A 22,295-nucleotide genomic window follows, 5' to 3' on the forward strand; every position below is an offset into this window, starting at 1 on the left:
AGTGAGCAAGAGGACAGTGTAGCACAGGGAGAATTTTCCCCTTGACTTTTTCTGTGTTTCTTCCTCCTACGAGTTTCTATCTATAAATCTGAGTTGGCTACTATTCAGAATCTAGAGACATGACTCCTAGAATTGGAATAGGGTCTTTTTTTTATATGTGAATGAGAATAACTTGAGGAGATTCGGTTACTACTTCCTCAGAATTCCTTCATATAAGCTCTCAGAGCACCAGGTCTTTATTATTCTGCTTTATTTTGTTATTCTGGAGTTAAACATTTATTAGTACAAAATCTCTTGATGGCAATGGAAATTATTCAGGAATCAAGTGAGTAATAAAACCAGGCCTGTGGGGTGAGTCAAGGGGAAAGCTGGGGGTGGGGCTAGCTGCTACATCTTGCTGAATTCAAGGGGCTGGCTACTGGATGAGTGGAGAAAAGCAAACACAGCAGTCAGCATCCCGACGTACCAGTCAAGTGGACAGCTCCTTAAACTGGTTACCCCCTGCGGAATGGGAAAAAACAGAGGGAGACGATTAAAGCATCCTACACCATTGGACTGGAGAACACCCCTGGATCAATGGCTGCCACTGTTAAAGAACTGCACGTTAGGGTAAGACTACAGTGGAGCTGTAGACTGACCACCAGTGGGGGTGGCTGCGGATCCCTGTGGAGCCACGAGGAGAAGAGGGCTGGAAACACAGGGGAGACTGGTGTGAGTAGTGCACTTCTCCAGATTTCAAGCCATCCCTTCCATCTAACATATACTCCATGTTGATTTACTTGAAGTGCTTCCACTACAAGAGATGAGGACTTTCTTTTCAGGAGCTGTAAAATAATTCATTAAGTGGGAAGACAATCTTTTTTTTCCCCTTCCCTTTTTACCTTACAAGTCTAAAATGTTAATTAGGAAAATAAGTACGATTTTTATTATGACGCTGGAATGAATGATGTTTTAAGAGACTTTGGAAAGTTGTGAAACCCAAGATTAATTTACTATGGTAGTCTCAGACTTGTCTTTTTAAAATATTTTTTTTAGTTGTAGTTGGACACATTTTCTTTCTTTATTTTTTATGTGGTGCTGAGGATTGAACCCAGCGCCTCACACATGCTAAGCAAGCACTCTACCACTAAGCCCCAGCCCCAGCCCCTCAGACTTGTCTTTAAAGATGATATTCTTTTTAAAATATTATTTATGTAAGAACAAAAGGAATACAATTTTATGGTAGCAGGATTGAACTGATAACAACTCAGGAAAACATTTGACTTCTCTCTACTGGACTTAATGAAGACCAGGTCAGCTGCTCCACAGTAAGACAATTTGCTTGACTTTTTTTTTTTAATTGATAAAGAGTACTCCAACCATTGAATAAAATCACATTACATTCCAGGGTGATCAATAGTGTAGGTAAATTTTTAAGTCCCACATATTGACTTGTTTTCTTACCTTAAACTTGTATAAACTGGCAAGAGAGCTGTTTTTTTTTTTTTTTTTTACTGTGTATGTGTGTTATGTAAGTGTGTATGTGTGGTGTGTGTGTATATATGCATAATTTTTTAAATACACACGCAATTTTAAAGGTAGGCGCTTTCTGTGACACTCACCTGTCTGCAATGCTTGCAGATTTGATTTTGTCTATGACAATGACCTGTTTGTTACAGCACATCGAGGTAGTTAGGGCAACCCCAAGGCTGGCACCAGGAGTTTTGGCAACTTCGACTAGTAATGGCCCAGATGCTGTTGCCACAGAATCTGTCAAAGAGCAAATTATAGGAAAACAAACAAACAAATAAATAAGATAAAACAAATAAGCAAACAGAAAAAAAAAGAAAGAGAATTTTTAGTCTAATGTCAGCTTGTTAATTTTATCACTGAAACTTAGGTTTTCTTCAAATAATGTCTCCACAATCTATAAGACCTGAGGACATTTATTGGGGCCCCCAATCCATCAGGGTTCCATTATAGCGATATGCGCATGTGTAAATCTCTTCAATTAGCTTCTAAGCATCTTGCCAACTAAGATAATGCCTCTTGTATCTTTATGTCCTCCACATTGCTTGGCACAATGCCAGACACATAAATGTCTCTCAATAAACATTTTAAAAAATTAATTCATTCAATAATTATCTAGCACCTACTGTGAAAAAATGGATGGATGGAAGGAAGGGTGGATGGATGGATGATGGATGGGTATATGGAGGCTGATGGATGGGTATATGGAGGCTGATGGAGAAAGGATGGATGAAAAAAGAAGAAAGGAAGAAAAGGAGGAAGGCAGGGAGATAGAAGAATGGATGATAGGTGGATGGATGATGCATTGATGGATTAATGAATGAATGGATGGATGGATGATGTCTCTAATTTGTCAAATAGCAGGAATAGGTAACCTAAGTGGCATATATAAACCTTCAGGTCTTTCCCTGTCCTGAGCCTGTCTTAGAATCACCTCCCTTTTAGGAGTGACTTCATATGCTTCAGTTTTGGCTTGGAACACTCTTCAATTCCTACTTACCCTTGGGGACTCAGTATAAACATCAATTCCTGTAGGATGCCTCTCTAACTCATGATTGGTAAGATGTTTTACACATGTGCTCCTGCAACCTGCTCTATTCCTTCTGTGTAGCTTACACCTCACTCTTTCATCATGACCAGCTTGGATTTGCCTCTGTCCTTTGCCAGATTGTAGGCTTGTTTTGAAGACAGATACTATATCCTGTCAATCACAGCATTTGCAGTGCCTGATATAATGATTAACACATAGGTTTGCAGTGAGTAGGTGTTGCATTAATGTGTGAACAACGAGAACACTTTGATGTCACTTAAAGCTTGGAAGAGGCAGGTGTCATATGGGACGGAGCTCTGGACCTGAAGCTAAACACCTGCATTTAATTCTTATTTTCACAATATTTGGGTCATGATTCTTTAGACAAGTGGCTAAAATTTTCTAAGCCTGACTACTTACCTATAAACAGTACTTTTCCATGGTGTTTATTACAATTTCATCAAAATACACTTGAACACTTTGCTATGCATATTAAAGATTATTATTATTGAGATATTATTACCTCCAACGTTTGGGTCATCTCCTTTTTCAAAACTACATGCTAGTCTGTAATATTTTTCTGATTTTCTGCTGCTCTGGTGTTTGAAACTTATTAATTAGTTTAGTTGTTCCATAAGTGTATCTTCATCATCAAGACACCAGTCAGGGATAGCGAATTGAGAAACCAGTGCCTCTATGGCTGAAGCCTAGAGATTTGCACTGATTCATAAAGCTAAAGGGTCATGTGAGAGAGCCATCTTCATTTTGAAATGAAAGAAGATATTTCTTAAATAAGGTAGAATGAGAACATCCATTCCAACAACATGCATATTCCTGTGCTCAGAATTCTTATAGATACCATGTTTCCTAAATGATCATTAATAACCAAAAAACTTGGTCCTGAGAAAAGGTGAAGAGAACATTAGGTCTTGTATCTCCTGCTGTCAATTGCAGGGCAGTTTCATTAATGACAGTTAGGAGGAGCCAGCGGTCTTAGGCTACCAAGGGTGCTTTTTTGGTTCTCAGGTGTGATGGCTATTTACCCCAGAGCCCATGGTTAATTTGCCCACGCTCCTAACTCTCGGGGGGCTGCTACTCTTTAGTTTTGCTCTTCTTGCTGTATTAATTCCCCTGGTCTCGCAGACATTAGCCAAGGGCAATTAACAATATCCTGCTTTTCTTTCCCCTTCTCTTTCATTTCCAGGATTGTTTCTGTTCAGACATTCACTTGGTCATGATGCTACCCAGATTCCCCTTTACTTTCACCTTGGAGATTATAATGAATGGTTCCCATGCTGTATGCAGCAGTGGTTTGTACCTTATATATCTCAAATGTCCCTCCCTCCAACCACAGCAGAGAATTCTGGTCGATACCTGTAGCCTCCTTCCATCAGTAGGGTGGTTCATTCTGCCCACCCCTCATTCTAACAGCAAAGATAGCAGCAGCTGAGCCAGCCACACACAATCGATGCCTCTAGTTCCACCCCGAAGTTGGCTGTCTTGTTCCTTGAGCATGCTCTCTAGTGAATGTTCTTTCTGCTCTGGTCAAATCCCATTCAACACTCTGACTTAGCAGGGACCATATCATCTTTTTAGAACTTAAAGATAAGCAGCTTTTATTTTTCAAATAATTCCCTATAGTCTTATTGGATTTTAATAGGCAGGTCTGTGGGATGACAATCACTTATGCTTTTTCTTATGGTCTTTTCATGTCTGAAGATAAATTTATTTTGCTTAACAGAGGAGAATAATAAAGTTTCCATGTTACTTATAACTTAATTTCTTCATCTTTAAAAAAGCACCCTTGGTAGACTAAGATGTTGGCTCCTCCTATCTGTCACAATACCTTCGAGCTATGTATATAAAGTATATATGAAATATAAATGAATTTCATGTTATACGTGGGTCCTATCCCTAATATACCTCATTTTGTATATGTAAATCTAAAAATCAATCCCAAATCTATGACCCTAGTGGTCCCAAATATTATAATAAGAAATTCATCCTGTATCATAATGAAATATCAGAATTTCAAAAGAAGTTATTAGGATAATCAAAAATTGTTTAAATATAAATTCTAAAATTCTTCTTCTTCTTCTTTTCCCTGTTGTATCTAAGTATGGAAACTTATATTCTTGTATGGTTCTCATGTTCCAATTACAGTGAAGAATTAATATGAAAATTTTTCTTTTGGAAAGAAATCTCAGGAACAGGGATATCAGGAAGCTGAGGAATAGGGAACCCGAATTGCATTAAATCTGTGTAACACTTTTGGTAGTATGGCCGTTTTGACAATAATAATTCTACCTATCCAAGAACATGAGAGATCTTCCCATCTTCTAAGGTCTTCTTTAATTTCTTTCTTTAGCGTTCTGTAGTTTTTACTGTAGATCTTTCACCTCTTTTGTTAGTTTGATTCCCAAGTATTTTTATTTTTTTATTTTTTTGAGGCTATTGTGAATGGGGTAGTTTTCCTAATTTTTCTTTCAGAGGATTCATCACTGATGTCTAGAAATGTATTTGATCTATGGGTGTTGATTTTATATCTTGCTACTTTGCTGAATTCACTTATTAGTTCTAGAAGTTTTCTGGTGGAATTTTTTGGATCCTCTAAACACAGAATCATATTGTCAGCAAATAGTGATAGTTTGAGTTCTTCTTTTTCTATTTGTATCCATTTAATTTCTTTTGCCTGTCTAATTGCTCTGGCTAGGATTTCAAAATCTCTAGCAATTACAGAAATGCATATCAAAACTACTCTAAGATTTCATCTCCAGTCAGAATGGCAATTATCAAGAAGACAAGCAATAATAAATGTTGGTGAGGTTGTGAGGGGGAAAGGTACACTCATGCATTGCTGGTGGGACTGCAAATTGGTGCAACCACTTTGGAAAGCAGTATGAAGATTTCTTAGGAAATATGGAATGGAACCACCATTTGACCCAGCTATCCCACTCCTCGGTCTATACCCATAGAACTTAAAATCAGCATAGTACAGTGACACAGCCACATTAATGTTTATTGAAGTTCAATTCACAATAGTTAAAACCAACCTAGGCATCCTGCAATAGATGAATGGATAAAGAAACTCTGGTATATATAAACAATGGAATATTACTCAGCCTTAAAGAAGAATTAAATTATGGCATTTGCAGATAAATGGATGGAAATAGACAAAATCATGCTAAGTAAAATAAGCCAATCCTCCAAAACCAAAGGCCCGATGTTTTCTCTGCTATGTGGATGCTGATCCATAAAAAGGGGGGCAAGGGAAGAATGGTGGAACTTTGGATTGGGTAGAGGGGAGTGAGAGAAGGGGAGTGGTTATGGAAGTGGGAAGGATGATGGAATGAGACGCACATTATTACCCTAGGTATATGTACATCGTCAGCAAATAGTGATAGTTTGAGTTTGATTCTATGAATGGTGTGACTCTGTATTGTGTACAACCAGAGAAATGAAAAGTTGTGCTCCATTTGTGTATAACAAGTCAAAATACATTCTACTGTCATGTATAACCAATTAGAACAAATAATTAAAAAAGGAACCAGACCTTTGAACTGTTGAATGAGAGGGGAGGGAAGTGCACCCACAGCTGCCTGACATGCCCCAAACAACAGTCTCTTTTCTAGTAGTAATTTTCCCATTTAGGCTTTAAAGGAATGAGTGCACTACTTCCAGGTGGGGGAAGCAAATGTGCGATTCATGAGTCTCTTAAATTTTAAAGTAGAAAACTTCAAAATTCTGAGATGAGAAAAATTTGAAGTCATGATTGAGGGAAGAGGCAGTGTGGCTCAGGACCAGAGGGCTGGAGGGAGGCCCTTCTCTACCACGAGCTTGTCACGTGGCCCAAGACATCATCTCCTTTTCCCTCATTTCTTCATTTGTAAGATAAGGAGGTACCTGACTCAGTGAGTCCACAGAGAAACAGTGGTGACGACAGGCCAGACAGAGAAAATTAAGGAAGGCGAATCACCTGCATAAATACACAGTTGCTAGAATGGGAAACCCCAAATTCTGCTAATAAAGAGAAGAGGTGAATTGCTAGATAGAAAAGTAATTTTAGACAATTGATGTGTATGAAGAAAGCAAGAAAATAAACTTAAAATTTTTAAAATTTTGATGACTGCAATAACATCCTTTAAAGACTGATTTGAAGGATGGTCCCGAATCTTTTTATTTTTTATAATTTTTTTTCATTGTAGATGGACACGATATTTTGTTTATTTATTTTATGTTTATTTATTTTTATGTGGTGCTGAGGATCGAACCCAGTGCCTCACACTTGCGAGGCAAGCATCTACCGCTGAGCCACAATCCTAGCTCCCCCAAAACTTTATACATAGCATATAATATAAAGCTTTCACATTCAGGAGCTTTCAGGATACTACAACTTTCTAACAAGATTATATCATAAAGAGGTTTTAATTTATTCAGAAAAACATGGTGAGGAGGGGAGGGTGTGTATCTCATGTAAGGACTTTCCTTAGTAGCCTGCAGTTCCGCTCACTATCATGATTGTGGTTGAGTTTATGTGTCCAGCACATGTCTTCCTCTGAACTTCCACTGCCACTGGAACAATTTTTCTGTCTGACAGGCAGGACAGACCTACGTCCAAATCTGAAGGGTGAGTTCACCCATTCCATTGCTGCTTCTCCCAGTTCCCTTCTGTGTTAATGGCCACATCACATAAACCAGAAACTTAGGAGCTATTCCCAACTCCATCTTCTCTTTCATCCTCATGCATTCCTTTTGATTCTACTTCCTGACTACTTCCTTTTTCATTTTTTTCTTTCCAACTCCAGGATCATTATTTTAGCCCAAGTGACCATCATCTTATATCTCGACATCCTTTCATGCCCTCTACCTTCCCCAGTCCAGGGTGGTGTTTTAAAAGTGACTATTCCACCATGTTAATGCCATGCTTAGAACCTTTCAACAGCTGTCCAGGTAACAGGGTGAAAGTTGATGAGGACCTTCATGCTCTTGTTTCTGCTTATCCTATCAGTTTTGTTTTCCTCCATTCTGCTGTTGTCCTCTCAGCTCCAGGTCCCTACTCCTCTTTTGATTCTTCAAAAATTCTATAAGCCAGGTGTGGGGGCATATGCATGTAATTCCCGCTACTTGGGAGGCTGAGATAGGAGGATTGCAAACTCAAGGTCATCCTGGGACACTTAGCGAGACCCTTTCTCAAAATAAAAAATTAAAAAGTCTGGGGATGTACCTCAGTGGTTGAACAACCCTGGGTTCAATCCATAGTCACAGATACACACACACACACACACACACGAATGCCATGGGCACTCTTGCCTCAATTCCCTTATATATACTATTCTCTCTACCCAGAATGTTCTAAATCTTTACCTATGTCCTCCTTCACATGCTTTATTACTACTGTTCTGCTCAAAGATCACAGCCTCAGGGATTCCTGCCTTGAAGTGAAAACCACACCAATCTGCCTATTATAAACTTTCATAAAACCTGTACTTTTCCTTTACAGCACTCATAATACATGCAATTTGCCAATTAATTCTGTAACTAGCTGTTGATTAATTGCTCCTTGATTAAAAATATAAGCTTATGCAGCAGGAATTGTGTATGTACTGCTCCTGACCGTGATGCTCCAGAACATCTAAACAGCAGGTATATACATAATAGGTGCCCAGTGATATTTGTTAATGCAATGAGTTAAGGAATGCACACCTATTATGTTATTCAAGTCACTATGTTAATAATACTGACACAGAAATTTAAGTCATGTTCTTTTGTTTGACACAGTTCTCAGAGTATTTGGGATCATGTTAATTCCATGCTCAAACTTTCAATGACTGCTCTTGTAACAGGGTGCAATACATACTTTGATGTCATTGGTGATGTGGAGGGATATTTTTTTTAAAATCTTGTCTAACTTCTAACTCTGCACAAAGAACTCCCTCCAATTCTTCATAACATCAGACTGTGAACTACCTGAATTTATTGGATAGCTCAAGCATTAGTGCACAGAGCTTTGAAGAAAAGGTATCCCCACCTTATTCCAGATGAAAAATGAACTGATTAGTCATTCATCCTATATAGGGGGACACTAAAACATCTGATAGATAAGTAAATACATAGTCAGGATCATTAACCCTTTAAAAGAGACTGGCATCATTCAGGGATTGGCACAGAGGACCTGCACCTTAAAAACATGAAGACATGTGCAGGCACTGGAGGGCTGGGAGAGGGCATTGCTTGACCTCAGGAGAATCCACTGAGCTGGGTTAGCTGCAGAGGGTTCTAAGCAAGTCATGTGGACCAACAGCTGAACACAACCCTGGGATGGAGAATGCTTGTTTAAGTCGGGATCTAGGCAAGAAATAGACAACATACTCAAATGAAGATAATTTGAGGTGAATTTAATAAGTGAATTATTTAGAAAGGAGTAGAAAGGTTATAGGGAAACCACAAGAAATAGTAGAGTTCTCTGGGCCCAGAAACCATAGAGCACCATAACCCTGTAAGCTTAGAGAAGCCAAGAATAGACATGTTAGTGGAATGGGGATTCAGAAAGTTACTAAGTGGCAAGGGCTACCTGACATGAGCTGGGACCTTCAGTCAAGGGATGCAGCCAATTCCAGTGAATCCACATGGAAGAAGCCAAGGGAAATACAACATCAGTGTCCTCCCTTCAGCTGATCTCCAGCCATGATTTCTTATTAGCCTATGTAGATTATGGCGTAGATCAGGATGAAGGGAGAAGAGTGGCTCTGGGGATTAAAAAAGGAGATAACCTCACTCGTTTGTATCTCCCCTTGTCTTTTCACGTACATATTGAGTCTGCTTGCTTTAAGCAAAATATGAAATGTAAGAAATACTCAGGAGGAAGAAGAGCCCATAAATGCCTTACCCACAAGGGTTAATTACAGGTACTTCAACTGAACTATGAAAACGATTCTAAGGGGTTGGGCTATAGAGCTCAGTGGCAGAGCACTTGCCTAGCATGTGTGAGACACTGAGTTCAATCCTTAGCACCACATAAAAAAATAAATAAAACAAAGGCCTGATGTCCATTTACAGCTACAGAAAAAAATTAAAAAAGAAAAAAAGGAAAAGAAAAACACACTGACTCTGAATCGTAATCGAATCCATAGATACAGAAAGGAGATTAGTAGTTGCCAGGGACTGGGGGGAGAGGGGAAATGACTACTTAATGGTTATAAGTTTTCCTTTTGGGATAATAAAAACATTTTTAAACTGGACAGAGATGATGTCTACCCAATATTGTGAATGAACTAAGTGCCACTGAATCGTATGCTTGATAGTGGTTAATTGTTTGCTGTATGAATTTTGCTTCAATAAAAAGAAGTGACTCTGGACTTCCTAGCAACCAAGACAATAAAAGAAACATGATCAATTATGTAGTTCCTACTTTGGGGAAGGAGAAAGCCTATTAGTTCCAAGGGTGGAAATAATGATTCTTCTAGCAAGGAACTCTAAAAAATATCTCCCCGGTGGGGTTTTACATATAGTATTGCTAAATGATAATGGCTAATGCCCTCAACACATTTTTATGCCAGGATGCAAAGGTGGTTCCAATGGTTGTTCCTGGATGAAAGTTGAGGCAAGAGTAGAAAGCAATTCAGTGATGGTGTCCCAAGAACAGGACAAGCAGATGTGTTGGTCAGCTTTAAAGACAGATTCTAGAAAAGACACACTGAATATTTCTCTGGGGATCTTTCCTAGATACTAATCTTTTCTCTCACTTAGGTTTGTAACAGTAGCTAGGTATTAGACGATTCTAGAAGGTCCCCCATGATGAGGCTATGGTGTGATGGCATTTTATATAAGTGACTGGGACCAGATCCATACACTTTAGACATTAGATGAGTCAAAGGCGGCATAATTACTACCAGAAGGCTGGAGAAGCTTAAGAAGATTCTCGCCAGAGTAGAAGACCACCCACTTCACAGCCCCCACAGAAATGGCCTTTCTAAGACTGCAGGCTATGTTGTCATTCATGTCATTCATAATGTTGTCTCAACATTTATTGAGTGCCAACTACATGTCAGACACATCTGAGGGTATTGGGATTCAAGAATAAATTCAAATTTATTATACCTTCCTTCTAGAAACTCTTTGTTTGGGGTCTCATGCCACGAAGGTTTGTGAGTGAGTGTGTGTGTGTGTGTGCTTGTGTGTGTGTGTGTGTGTGCAAAACTTCTGGATTCTACTATAAAAAAATATTCTGTTGAACCTCATGAACTTTCTAGTTATATTTTGTCCTTTTAACTGCAAGATCTATAGTGTTTGAAATCCTTCCCGCTCCCACCCTGCCCAGTAAAATTTTTAATAAGTATGGTTAAAAATGCTCATAAGAAATAATGGGTTATCTACTAAGCTATGATTTTAAGGCTTCTAGGAGAATTACTTAAGTGTGTCGAAAGGTCCACAGAAGGTGGTTAATGCTCCCTGTCTATAAATTTTATAGAAAGGCAGTTCTTATTACCAAATAAGTATGCCAAGCATCAAAGAATGGCAGAGACAACTGAGTAAGGTGAGCTGGCATGGTGGGTAAGAGCTTATTAGATGAGAGAGAATTTAATCTGAATGTTTCTCAGTTGACTTTATCTTAATGGGCCCCAGGAAAACAACAAAACTATTTTAGCAAGCACAGCTTTCCAGCGTTTACCCACATGGCAGTTACTTTCTGCATCACAGAAGGGGATCTACAAATGTTAATGTTTAATTGATCATTAGCCTTGTCTGGCAATTGCTTTTCATAATAAATGTTTCCCCACAACAACATTGAGAAGCTCGTACTACCTTGTGGGGCTCAGCCTGCTTCCCTGTCTGCCATACAATTCCATGCAGAGAGAGCATTATGAAGGCTGAGTCCAAAGCTCTGTCTTGGTTCCAACATGTCTAACAAGATGCATGGAAAAAATAAATACAAGCAGACAGGGTGGATGAATGAGAAACTCTTAGTTAAGAAGGTGCAAGGGGAAAAAAATGGAGTGTGTCAGAATGAGAAAAAATAAATAAAAGAAAAATCAGGAAGAAATAATCAAAAGCCCATCCCTAAATAGATGATTAGTTCATCCAGCCAAAATGAAGCACAGTTGAAAAAAAATGGATCATGCATATATAAATTATTCATGGCTAAAGGCATCTTAGTCATTAAGATATTTACTCCACAAGTAAAACCCTTGCACGCTGTGTTGATTTATGGGCTACATAATTACATGAGATATGCTGATGACTGTTTGCATGGGAAACACTCTGGATTTTTTATTTTGTTAATCAGTTTTCCCTCTTTTAAGCCCTGAATTTCAATGAGTGTAAGACTTGATTAGAACCTCCTGGGGGTAGCAGAAAGACTATACATGGTAAATCAGCTTTGTCTACCTTATATTCCTGCAGATAAAAAGTACCTGTTGGGGGCTTTTCAACTTACCATTAGTCAAAAATACTTTTATTAAAGCTATCCAATTCAAATAATGCTTCTAATAATTTTTACCCTTTTAAGATAAGCAAAACTCCAATAAAATTTTAATTGCTGATTTCTTTTATTTTTGTCTATTAAAATGTAGTATTTACCAAATACTTAGACTGAAGTATATCTTCAGATTCAAATCAACTTAATCTTAAATCTAACTTTTCAAGCTTGTTAAAGGAGACAACAGGAACATTATTGTATTGTAAGAGTCAAAGCAAGTGAAAACTCATAGCACACTTGAGTTTTATACAGCCTGATTGGCGACTGAAACCCATTCTCTGCAACAGGCTCATATTGGTAATTTCATTAACTATGGAATAACCTGACCTCCCATTTCACATGTCTTTTTTTTTAACCAAAAATAATAATAATATTGCTTATTAGCTTATGGCATTATAAAAAACTTTTAATTAAAGTGTACAAACACAGAAAATGCATAAATTATAAATTAAAAATTGATACATTTTCCTAAACTGAACATACCTATGTAACCATTGCCAGACCTAGAAATAGAACATCAGCATCAAAGAAGCCACCCCATGTACTCCTTTAAATCACGCCCCCACTCAAAGCAACCAACCATTAGCCTGATTTAGAATAGGTTAGGCTGCTGATATGGGTGGTTCAAAAACTACTTAGTTTGACTTCTTTGGCTCAATATTACATTTGTGAAATTTGCACATATTGTTCGAGTAGTTGTAGACAGTTTATTCTTATTGCTGTATAGTATTGCATGGGGCAATTGTGCATTATTTATTTACTCTACTATTTAGGTATTTTCTGTTTTTTGGCTATTATGGATATTTTTGCCACGGTATGCTAGTATGTCTTTTGGTGAACATGGGTAGGCATTTCTGTGGGAGCTGTAAGTGGGAGTGGAATAACTGGGACATATCTAAAGATACTGTCAGAGTTTTCCAAAAGAATTTATATGAATTAAACTTCCCTCTAGCAGGGAATGAGATTTCTGATTATTCCACATGTTGCCACCTTTTGCTATGGTCGGGCTTTTCCATTGGACCCATTCAGTTGAGTGATTAGCGGTATTACATTGTAGTTTTTCAGTTTGCATTTCCCAGATGACTCAGGTAGTTGAGTGATTTTTTAAAATATACTTATTGGTCATTTGTATATTATCTTTTGGAGATTGTCTAAGAATTTTCCCCAGTTTTCTATTAAGTTATATGGCATATTGCTTTGTGAGAATTTAAAAAACATATTCTGCTATAAGTCATTGTTGGATATATGGTTTGCAAATATATTTTCCCTTTCAATGGCTTACCATTTCTGTCTTTTATTGGCATCTTTTGACAAAGATCAGCTCTTGATTATTCAGTTTATTATAGTTATATTTTGAGTTGTGTTTAAGAAACTTTTGCTTAGTTTAAAACCATGATGGTCTCCTAAACTTTTGCTACTGTCTTTATCATTTAACTTCTGTTTTGATTGGGAATCCATGTGGAGTTGATTTCTATGTATTGTGTGGGGAAGGCTCAAGGTATATCTTCTCTACATGGACATAACTTACACGTCATCATTTTTAGATGAGACCATTTTTCCTACTGCATTGCTATGTCACCTGTATCATAAATCGGGTGACAAAATATACACATATCTATTTGTGGACATTCTGCTCTGTTTGTCCTTCTTGTGCTGGAACTAAACCATCTTAATTATTTTAGCTTCTTAATAGATCTTGCTATCTGACAATATAAGTTCTCCAGTTTTGTTATAAGATAGCCTTGACTTTCCTTGCCCCTGTATTTAGTTCAGGGTAAACTATAGAGTGCGGCAATTAGATAAGACAGGGAGTAGAAGTTCCTATCAAGAGAAGAGTAATATATGAAATAATCATACTAGGATTTATATGAAAAGATTTATATGAAAGATTTCAGCATTAAATTTGATACTCTGACATAGTTTTGATAGATATTTAACATGCTTTGTTGAGCATTAACTAAATTATCTTCAATTCCTAGGGCCTTGATGTAGTTAAATATTAAAGAAATTTAAAACTTTTAAAAATAGAAGGTAGGAAAAGGTAGATTACAAAATTTCTTAATTTTCTCGAGCATGTTTTATGTAGGAAGTGTATTTGAAAGTGATGAAAGCACTCTCTGCCACTATGGGATATACTTACACTGACCTTCTAAGCTCAGCATAGTGAGTTGGGGCAGACTTTCAGATACTACCATGTCCCTACTGCACAAGCTCTAAAGGCTTTCATTTCCATTGTCAGTGCTAATGTGAAGATTTTGGAAAGAGGGACTAATTCTATCAAGAGCAACCTTTCAGGAAACTCAAAGTTTAAGTCTTTATTTGATTCAAAAAGGGTAAATAGTCAAATCAATCTGTCGCTTAAGTAAGGACTACCAAAGGAAAGTGGAACTATTTACCACATAAGTGAAAAATCCTTTGCCCTGCTGGCTATAAAGATTTGGCACATTACACATGGCTACTGCCCAATCATCCTATTTTATGTCATTAGTCTCTGGAAAGTTTGATTTCTTCTCAGTCTAAAATTAGTTACTGTCAGGTTTTTCAGGGCTAGATCCACACTGAAAATGGAATGATTCTCCATCAGGGTCTGCTGAAGCAGAGAAACTGCTTGAGTAGGAGTAAGTGCTTGGCAGCCTAAGAATGGATTCTTCCTACTCAGGATTCTTAACCTCCCAAGACTGGAAAGGAACTGTCAGTCAGAAGAATTAATGGCTCAATAGCAAGGCACAAATTCTCCATGGCATTCTGTGCCAGACTTGGCTATATGATTACAGTTTAAAAAAGAGCGTCTCCTAGTTCTATACCAACCACTCAGGTTTCTTAAAGCCAGTTTATTTGAAAGTTGTCAAAAAATTATACTTTGGAATATCTAAAGCATCTTTATTTCTCACTAACCTTCTCAGGTTTTTATAGGAGGTAGACATAATATTAAAAAACAAATAAACAATGGGAAAACTCATGGATTTAAAGCAGCTTGATCATTATGCATTAAAACAACCAATGTGGAAGTAAAGTGAGCCTGACCAGAGTATCCATTGAGCAAAGATGCTAAGATGGCCCTGCAGCTTGGGCAAGTGTGACCACTGGACAGGGAAAATAAATGCACAGTCCAGAGTCTTGAATCTAATGTAAATATTTATTAATCATAAACAAAATCTCCAATTAGAAAAATCTGACCTATAGCTGGAAGGAATAGCAAATAAATTGGATATCGGAACCAAAGGAATTAAGATAGGCTGGAATGATGGATGAATAATTAAAGATTCTTATTTATCATCCCTTATATTTTTATGAAGAGTTACAGTTTTATAAAGTGCTTTCACATATATTACCTCATGCTCACAAACCCCCTTTGAGATGAGCCTCAGCATTTTAAATGCTTTGTAGGTGATTCCAGTGTGCAGTGAGGAGTAGAAATGACTGCTATAGGCTGTAAGGCTTGGCTAGGAGTAAGTTGTCTACTATCATGAGTGTTCATACTGGATTCATAAGGAATGTCCTGAAGGCCTCCCAGAATTGCTGAATGTCCTAGTAAATGGTGCTGATTTGATTATTCTGGGGTGTTAACTTTTCTCCACAGAGGCTTAGATGTCTTTAGAAGAATGTTTGGGACATCATATTTTCACCTGATTTGTGAGATAAGTCTTCTCTAGGCATCTGTTTCTTGACCCTGGTTTATATAGAAAGTGTATTTGAAAGTGATGAAAGCAATCTCTGCCACTTACACTGACGGACATTGAGGAACTCCTGAAACACTTCAAAGGGGAAGATACTCTCCTACATCTGTATACACAGCACAGAAAAGAGCCGACTCTTTCTTTGGGGAACATGAGGATCCATGGTGTCTAACCCCATATGCTACTCTTTGGATGTGGTTTGTTCCTCAAAGGTTCATGTGTTGGAAGCTTAGGGTCCCCAATATGGCAATGTGGGAGGCTATAAGACTTTTAAGAGGTGGAACTAGTGAAAGGTCCTGAGGTCATTGAGAGTGCTGCCCTTGTGGGGAATGCTGGTCTTTTGAAGCAAGTATTCATGACTGCAAGTTTTCACCCATGCATGGTTCTCTGCCTCCCAGTCTGGTGATCCAATTGCTCACTCGTGCATACACACTTCTCTGGTGATGTCATCCCCCATGATGTCCCTCCCAAGACCAAGTCAATGGGGCTGAGTGATCTTGGATTTATAGCCTCTAAAACTGTGAGGTAAATAAACCTATTTTATTTATGTTTATAAAGTAGCCTATGTCAGGTTATTTAATAATAATAACAAAATGGACTAATGCAACATACATTTTGGACATGTCCATAGAATTAATAGAGGCAAGAGCCTTTGCCAAAGGGCAAGAGGTAGTAGACCTCTTCATCTATTTTAAAATCTATTTTTTAAACTTCATCTATTTTAAAATCCTCATTATAGAACTTTTATTTTAATAATGACACAGAGGAACACTCTAGATATCTTTATTGTCCTAAGAAGTAGGCTCTACTTGGGAGTACATCTGTGTTTCTTTTTCTAGGCTACTTATTCTTCTCCTGTCTTCTGAGGCAAGCTGAATTCTGAAACTCCTGAATCATTATGGAAACCTGGGCAGCAGGTAGTGCCTGGGAATCTGTGAAGGCATCTCTGGGTATGTTTGAGATATTAGCAGGGTAAAGAAAAAAAGAGGTAGGAGGTTTCCAGGAAAATTATGCTTCACTTCTTTAGTCTGAGTAGCTTTACCATAATCTGGATCAATAAAAATGCCCAAATGATTAAACTTCAGTAGATAATTAATTCATTTGTCTCACTTTCTTCCTTCTTATTCAGAACTTCCTTATGTACTTAATGTTAAATATTTGATGTTCTGGGATTTTGTGTGTGTGTGTGTGTGGGGGGGTGTTCAACAATTCACTTAGGCCTAAATTACTATATTTTAGATGGTAAGACTCCACTTTTATTTTTAAATGCTCTTTGTAAAACTCCTATTACTGAAAGAATATTAACTGAGTCTTAACATTTCAAATTCAGAATCTTAAGTTTAGAAAATATAAGGTTGCATTTCATTACTTATTTGCTGCCTTCAAAATGTTCATCTATATTTAAAACTTTTATTATTTTCTATATCTGCTATAATTTCTTTCAATCTGCTATGGGTAAAATATCAGATCTGTGAAGTCCATCAGGATTTAATCCTAGATATAACATCATGTGATTTGTGTCACCTTAGATAATTAACCTCTTTAAATCACAGTAACTTCATCTATTTAAAAAAAATAAGGTTAATAATGTGGTATATCATAGAGTTGTTTTGACAGAGTTAATAAAATGTATAAAGTGCCTTGCACAATGCTTGGCAGATACTAACTGCACAAATTAATATTGGTTCTCTCATTCTTGGCTTCTTCTTAGGTTAATACCAGGGCACACTGATGACATCTATGATGCCTAATTAGTTTCCTAGTTGATGTGAAAAATTACTTTCTTCCCTTGGCCAGAGAAAACTAAAGAAGAGGCACTTAAAGCCAAAAAATTCAATTACTTATTTATATGACCCAGAACTTTAAGCACATGTTTGCTTCTATGTAAGATGCAGTGAGATTTTCCCTAAGGTAAAAGTTATAACAGCAAGAAGGGAAGAGAGGGGAGGTGAGGGAGCCGGACAGCTTCTCCTGTATCATTAGGTACATTTTCATGTGTCGTTTCACTTACTTAGCTTTAAGTGTTGTGAATGATTTCAGTATTACCCTATCTGCAATTTTAGATTATCTACATTGCTATGGATCGAGTTTTATAATCTATAACTAATGAAGCCATATCTTGGATAAGGTATTCAAAAAGACATCTACATGTGGAACATCTGAACTACACAAACTATGAAAATTAAATTAATTTTTACTTTTTTTCACAGGTGGCATATTTAATATTTCTGCCAAATGATTTCTTCAGCTTGATTGCAAACCAGACTGAAACCTATCTTCAGTCCCCATATGTCCTCCCAAGTGTGAGAATTCTGCTAGAAAGGCTTCTGGGCTTTTGCTCTGGTTTTGTTTGGATAGTAAGACTTCAGTGAAGCAGATTCCACAAGGAGAATGTACCACTCAGCACAAACATTCTTTTAAGTGACCCATCAGAAGAATGAAAGCTAAGGAAATCACCTTTGAGAAATAAAGAGATCCAATGGTCACCCAAATCAGGTCTCCACTGGGTGAGATGTCTCAGATCCAGTCTGTAGCAAAACTTCAAAGGAATCATAAGAAGCAGGCAACTCACAGCGATGAACCCAGAAGTGAGAGAGAAAGGCCGGTGGGATTTTATATGAATGTAGCTGAAATACTGCTTTAGTACTAGAGCCAATTCTGATGAATTAATGATGACTACTCTTTTCCACTGTCTGAAAGACTGTGAGTGGCTCAGTTATTTTTATAAATAAATTCTTAAGCTCCACAAACTTACTTGAATGATGTCTCCAATGATCTGAAAAATGCAGTCTCAATATTCTGCTACTGAAAGATAGGAAGCTTATCTGAAGCTACACTTACTGGCATCTTAGAGAATCTCCTTTTTACCTTTACCTACAAGGTTCAGGTTCTGTGCAAGATATGGAATATGATAGGGGTTGGGCACTGAGTATCCAATAGATTTACCCTTCAATCAGCAGCAAAAACTGAAATTAAAGAGAGTCTGTGTTCCTCAAATGACCTACAGAACCATGAGCTTCTAACTAGCCAAGATAACACAGCAGATTAGATTCAAAAGCCATACAATTAGGGATCTCTACCATGAAATCTAGAATTTGTTACTTTGTTAAAATAGGGATCTTCTAAAACAGGATATTGGACACAGGGTGATAGAGGCCACTTCATAATCCCATCCCAGAATTTCCCAAAGAATTGGAGATTAATAATTTGTTACTTGTGTACGAGCGTGCCCTCTGTGGGAGAGTCTCCCACTTTTCTTTAGAGAATGAATCTCTAGACTAATATTTACTGCTAGACTCTGTAAGTCCAGCTGGTCTAGACTCTGGTGTTTCTAAATCACTCACAATTGCTAATGACAACTTGGGCAAGAAATCAACTGTTGGTGTGGGCCAGGGGGGTCACTTAAAACACTGCCATGTAGCACTCTGGGATTCAGGCTTCCTGAGGCCTCTATCTACAACTGGTGGGAATGCTTATTTAAAGGAAGGAGAGGAAAGGAAAGGGAGAGGGGGAAAGGTGAAGGAAGGACTAGAGAGGAAGGTACGGAAAAGCAAGGGAAGACAGAATAAATAAGAACATCAAAAAAAGAAAGCAAATTGCTTACTTAAGTCTTTTTGCATCTCTTATTACCTTTGGAGTTTCTCCAGGGACCAGGTAATATCTACTCTCAATTTAGATGAAACACCGGGAACACGCTACTTTTAAGTTGTCTGCATTTCAGTCATTCAAACAAATATTTGATGTGTACATTTTTGTGGATGTCAGACACATAGTGTGCATACAATGGTTTATATATATCTACACACATATATACACATTATATATATATATATAATATGCATAAATATTTAATACATATTAAAATATATATCAAACATATATATTAAAATATATACGTATGCATAAAATATCCCTGTCCAGACCCTTATGGTGCTTACAGTTTGATGAAGAGGCCAAAAAGGTTAGTTTACCAACAAATTAACATTATAATTGAGATAATTATTGAAAAGAAAAAGGAAGGGTTCCCTGGGGAAGTAAAACAGGAGACCTAAGCTACATAGGGTTTCAGGGAAGGTAGTTTTCTCCACGGAAGTGACATTTAGGCTGAGACCTTAAAGGACATGTACAAAAAACTAGGTGAAGAGTTTGTTTGCACACATGCAAGGTTGGAGAATCCCTTCTTAGGCAGAGGAACAGAACTTGCAAAGTCCTTGAGGGCAGGAGCCCAGTATATGGGAGGAGCTTAAAAAAGAGGGCCTTGAAAGTCAAAGGGAAGAGGTCAACCCGGACCCTGGAAGGTGGAGATAGGGGAGGCTGTTCTGGGGCAGGGCCTGTAGGGCTTCACAGGCAAGGGGTGGCTGTAGTGAGATGACATAAAATGGGAGGGCCAGACTCAACTCATGCTCTGTTAAGGCCTGTGTGAGCATGAATTTGCATGGAAGTGGAGTGAAGGGTGGAGAGAGACAGAAGGCCGGAGGAGGTGACTTCTGTTCTTTGGGGGAGATGGAGTCTGTGAGGGAGAGGCATAAAGAAGTGGGTGGAAAGCAAAAATGGAGACTAGCAGGCTGGAGAGGGAGGAGTCAGAACCTGTGTTAGGACCTAGCTTGAGTAGGGAAGGGAAACAAAGGGTGTCCCAGGCTTTTTGTTTGAAAACTGCTCAACGGAGGCACTATTGCCTGAGAAGGGGAAAATGGTAGAGAAAAGGGCCTCAGAGAAAAAAGAGTTCAGATCCAAACATTTAACTTTCAGAATTATCCTATGAATGTGACACTTAAACTGCTCTTATTGGTTAAATTGCTTTTAAGCAAAGATTCTGGCGTTTTGATTTTCTTATTTTCTTCTTAGGCAAGTTATTTTATTCCCTCTGATTCCTTAAATTGGAATCCTGAGGCTTATCTCTTAAGGTAAAAATACAATGAGATGGTGTTTTTGAAATGAGTATTATAGGCACTATGTAAATGGAAGTTATTATTACTGTAATCTGCTAATAGCAATGTAAGCTAGAGAAAACACTGAGATTTGACTTTGGTATTTATAAATTGTGTCAACAGGCAAAAAAATGTACCTTAGATTTCTATTTTTAAAACTAGCCTAATACCCTATTTCCTACATCACAAGGTATATTAACTCCAACATTTGTGATTTATTCTTGAACTTACAGGTCCTATTCATAAGTGATGATAAGCCTTAGAATGAAAGATTCTTTGTGTGAAAGGAAGAGAAAATTAGGACTCTTTATAGTTTGTGACTACAGGAACTCTGAAAAAAACAATAATATAAATAGGTACAGGTTTTATGTGTCAATTTGAAAGAATATGTTTTATAAAACAATGTGGTAAAGAGAATATTGAACTGGGGGAAAGTCTTACTTGACAGCAGTCTCATGTATGTTCACTAAGAATGCAATATAAAGTTCACTAGGATGTTCAGATTATAATCACAAAGTTCTTATGTAATATTCTAGACATGTAACCTTCAACATTCAACATTAAATGCATGATGACCATGAAACTTACAATATCCTGTATGTTTTTTTTTTTAGAAAATGGAATTTGTTAGCTTAAATTGCAAATGAATTCACTGTCATTGTGTGAACTGACCTACTACTGTAGAAGTTGTGTTCTTCCATTAATCAGAAAGTGCCAGAGACTCCTGTGGTCAACACAGAGAACATAGCACTTTGGCCTTTCTCAGAAAATAAGACGTAGCCTGGTTTCCTGAACTGGTTATTTATTATGAGGATAAAACAGGATGAAGTTTGGGAAAGTGCACCATGAACAGAAAGTGCTCTAAATATATGCTAGTTATTTTGAATATCATTAAATTTAGGGAAAAGATAGGCTCCATATTAAATACTCCTCATTCCTTTATTCATTCAGCCAAGAGGTAAATGACATCTGGTGTCTGGGGCCCTACAGAGGAAACAGAATGGATTTGAAACAGTCTCTGTCCTTGAGGAGATTATGAATTCATAGAGGAAACAGAGTTGCAGCTAGACTTCAACACTGAATGTGATGAAGACTATAAAGTCATGTAAAAAAAATCAGTATTGGCATTAAAAGGATAGAAGGCTTTCTTCCAGCTGGATTACCAAGTTTATCTTCAAGAAACAGGAATAAAATGGAAAGGTTGTCATAACAAAGTAAGAAAGCTCATAATATCAATGACAAAACAATAATAAAAAGATATTTTAAAAATTTCTCTGTGTTCCAGGTGCTTTAAACCTATGAACAACTTTAATTACTAGAGTAGCCACAGGAAGGAGCTACTACGACTAACCCCATTGAACAAATGGAAAAATGGAGGCTTAGAAAAATCACACATCTAGTAAGTTCCAGAGAAAGGATTCAAACCTGGGTCTTCTTAATCACTGCACTACTATGCCTCCAAATAGGATGAAAACCACAAACACACACACATGAATAAACCTGGGTTATGAATCATTAAGTGCATGTGTGGCTGACGTGCAACAGAAGTGCAACTTGGAGAGGTCGGCCAGGGAAAGCTCAGAGTCTTACTGTCAGAATAAAATAAAAATTCTAAACTTTATTTTATGGCCAACAGGAGCATGTCCAAAAAGAGATGATGGTGGAAATTGTGGGAA

At 37.5% G+C, this 22,295-nt stretch overlaps 1 protein-coding gene and 1 long non-coding RNA gene across 17 annotated transcripts in view; one reads left to right on the forward strand and one right to left on the reverse strand.

Moving 5' to 3' along the window:
* Positions 1-22,295, reverse strand: part of Grip1 (glutamate receptor interacting protein 1) — a 645,398-nt gene that overhangs the window by 94,147 nt on the left and 528,956 nt on the right. For all 16 annotated transcript variants that reach the window (XM_058574656.1, XM_046430647.2, XM_058574652.1 and 13 more), the window contains one exon: positions 1,602-1,749. In XM_058574656.1, coding sequence (XP_058430639.1) covers positions 1,602-1,749 — 148 coding nt within the window. The remainder of the gene's footprint in view (positions 1-1,601; positions 1,750-22,295) is intronic.
* Positions 389-21,209, forward strand: LOC124083891 (uncharacterized). Its single transcript, XR_006848955.2, has 2 exons — positions 389-1,307; positions 17,902-21,209. It is a non-coding gene; the product is annotated as an uncharacterized LOC124083891 (long non-coding RNA).

This window comes from Marmota monax, unplaced genomic scaffold (genome assembly GCF_021218885.2).
Source record: "Marmota monax isolate L192 unplaced genomic scaffold, Marmota_monax_Labrador192_F-V1.1 WCK01_AAM20220418_F8-fsc00056, whole genome shotgun sequence".
Taxonomy (NCBI): Eukaryota; Metazoa; Chordata; class Mammalia; order Rodentia; family Sciuridae; genus Marmota; species Marmota monax.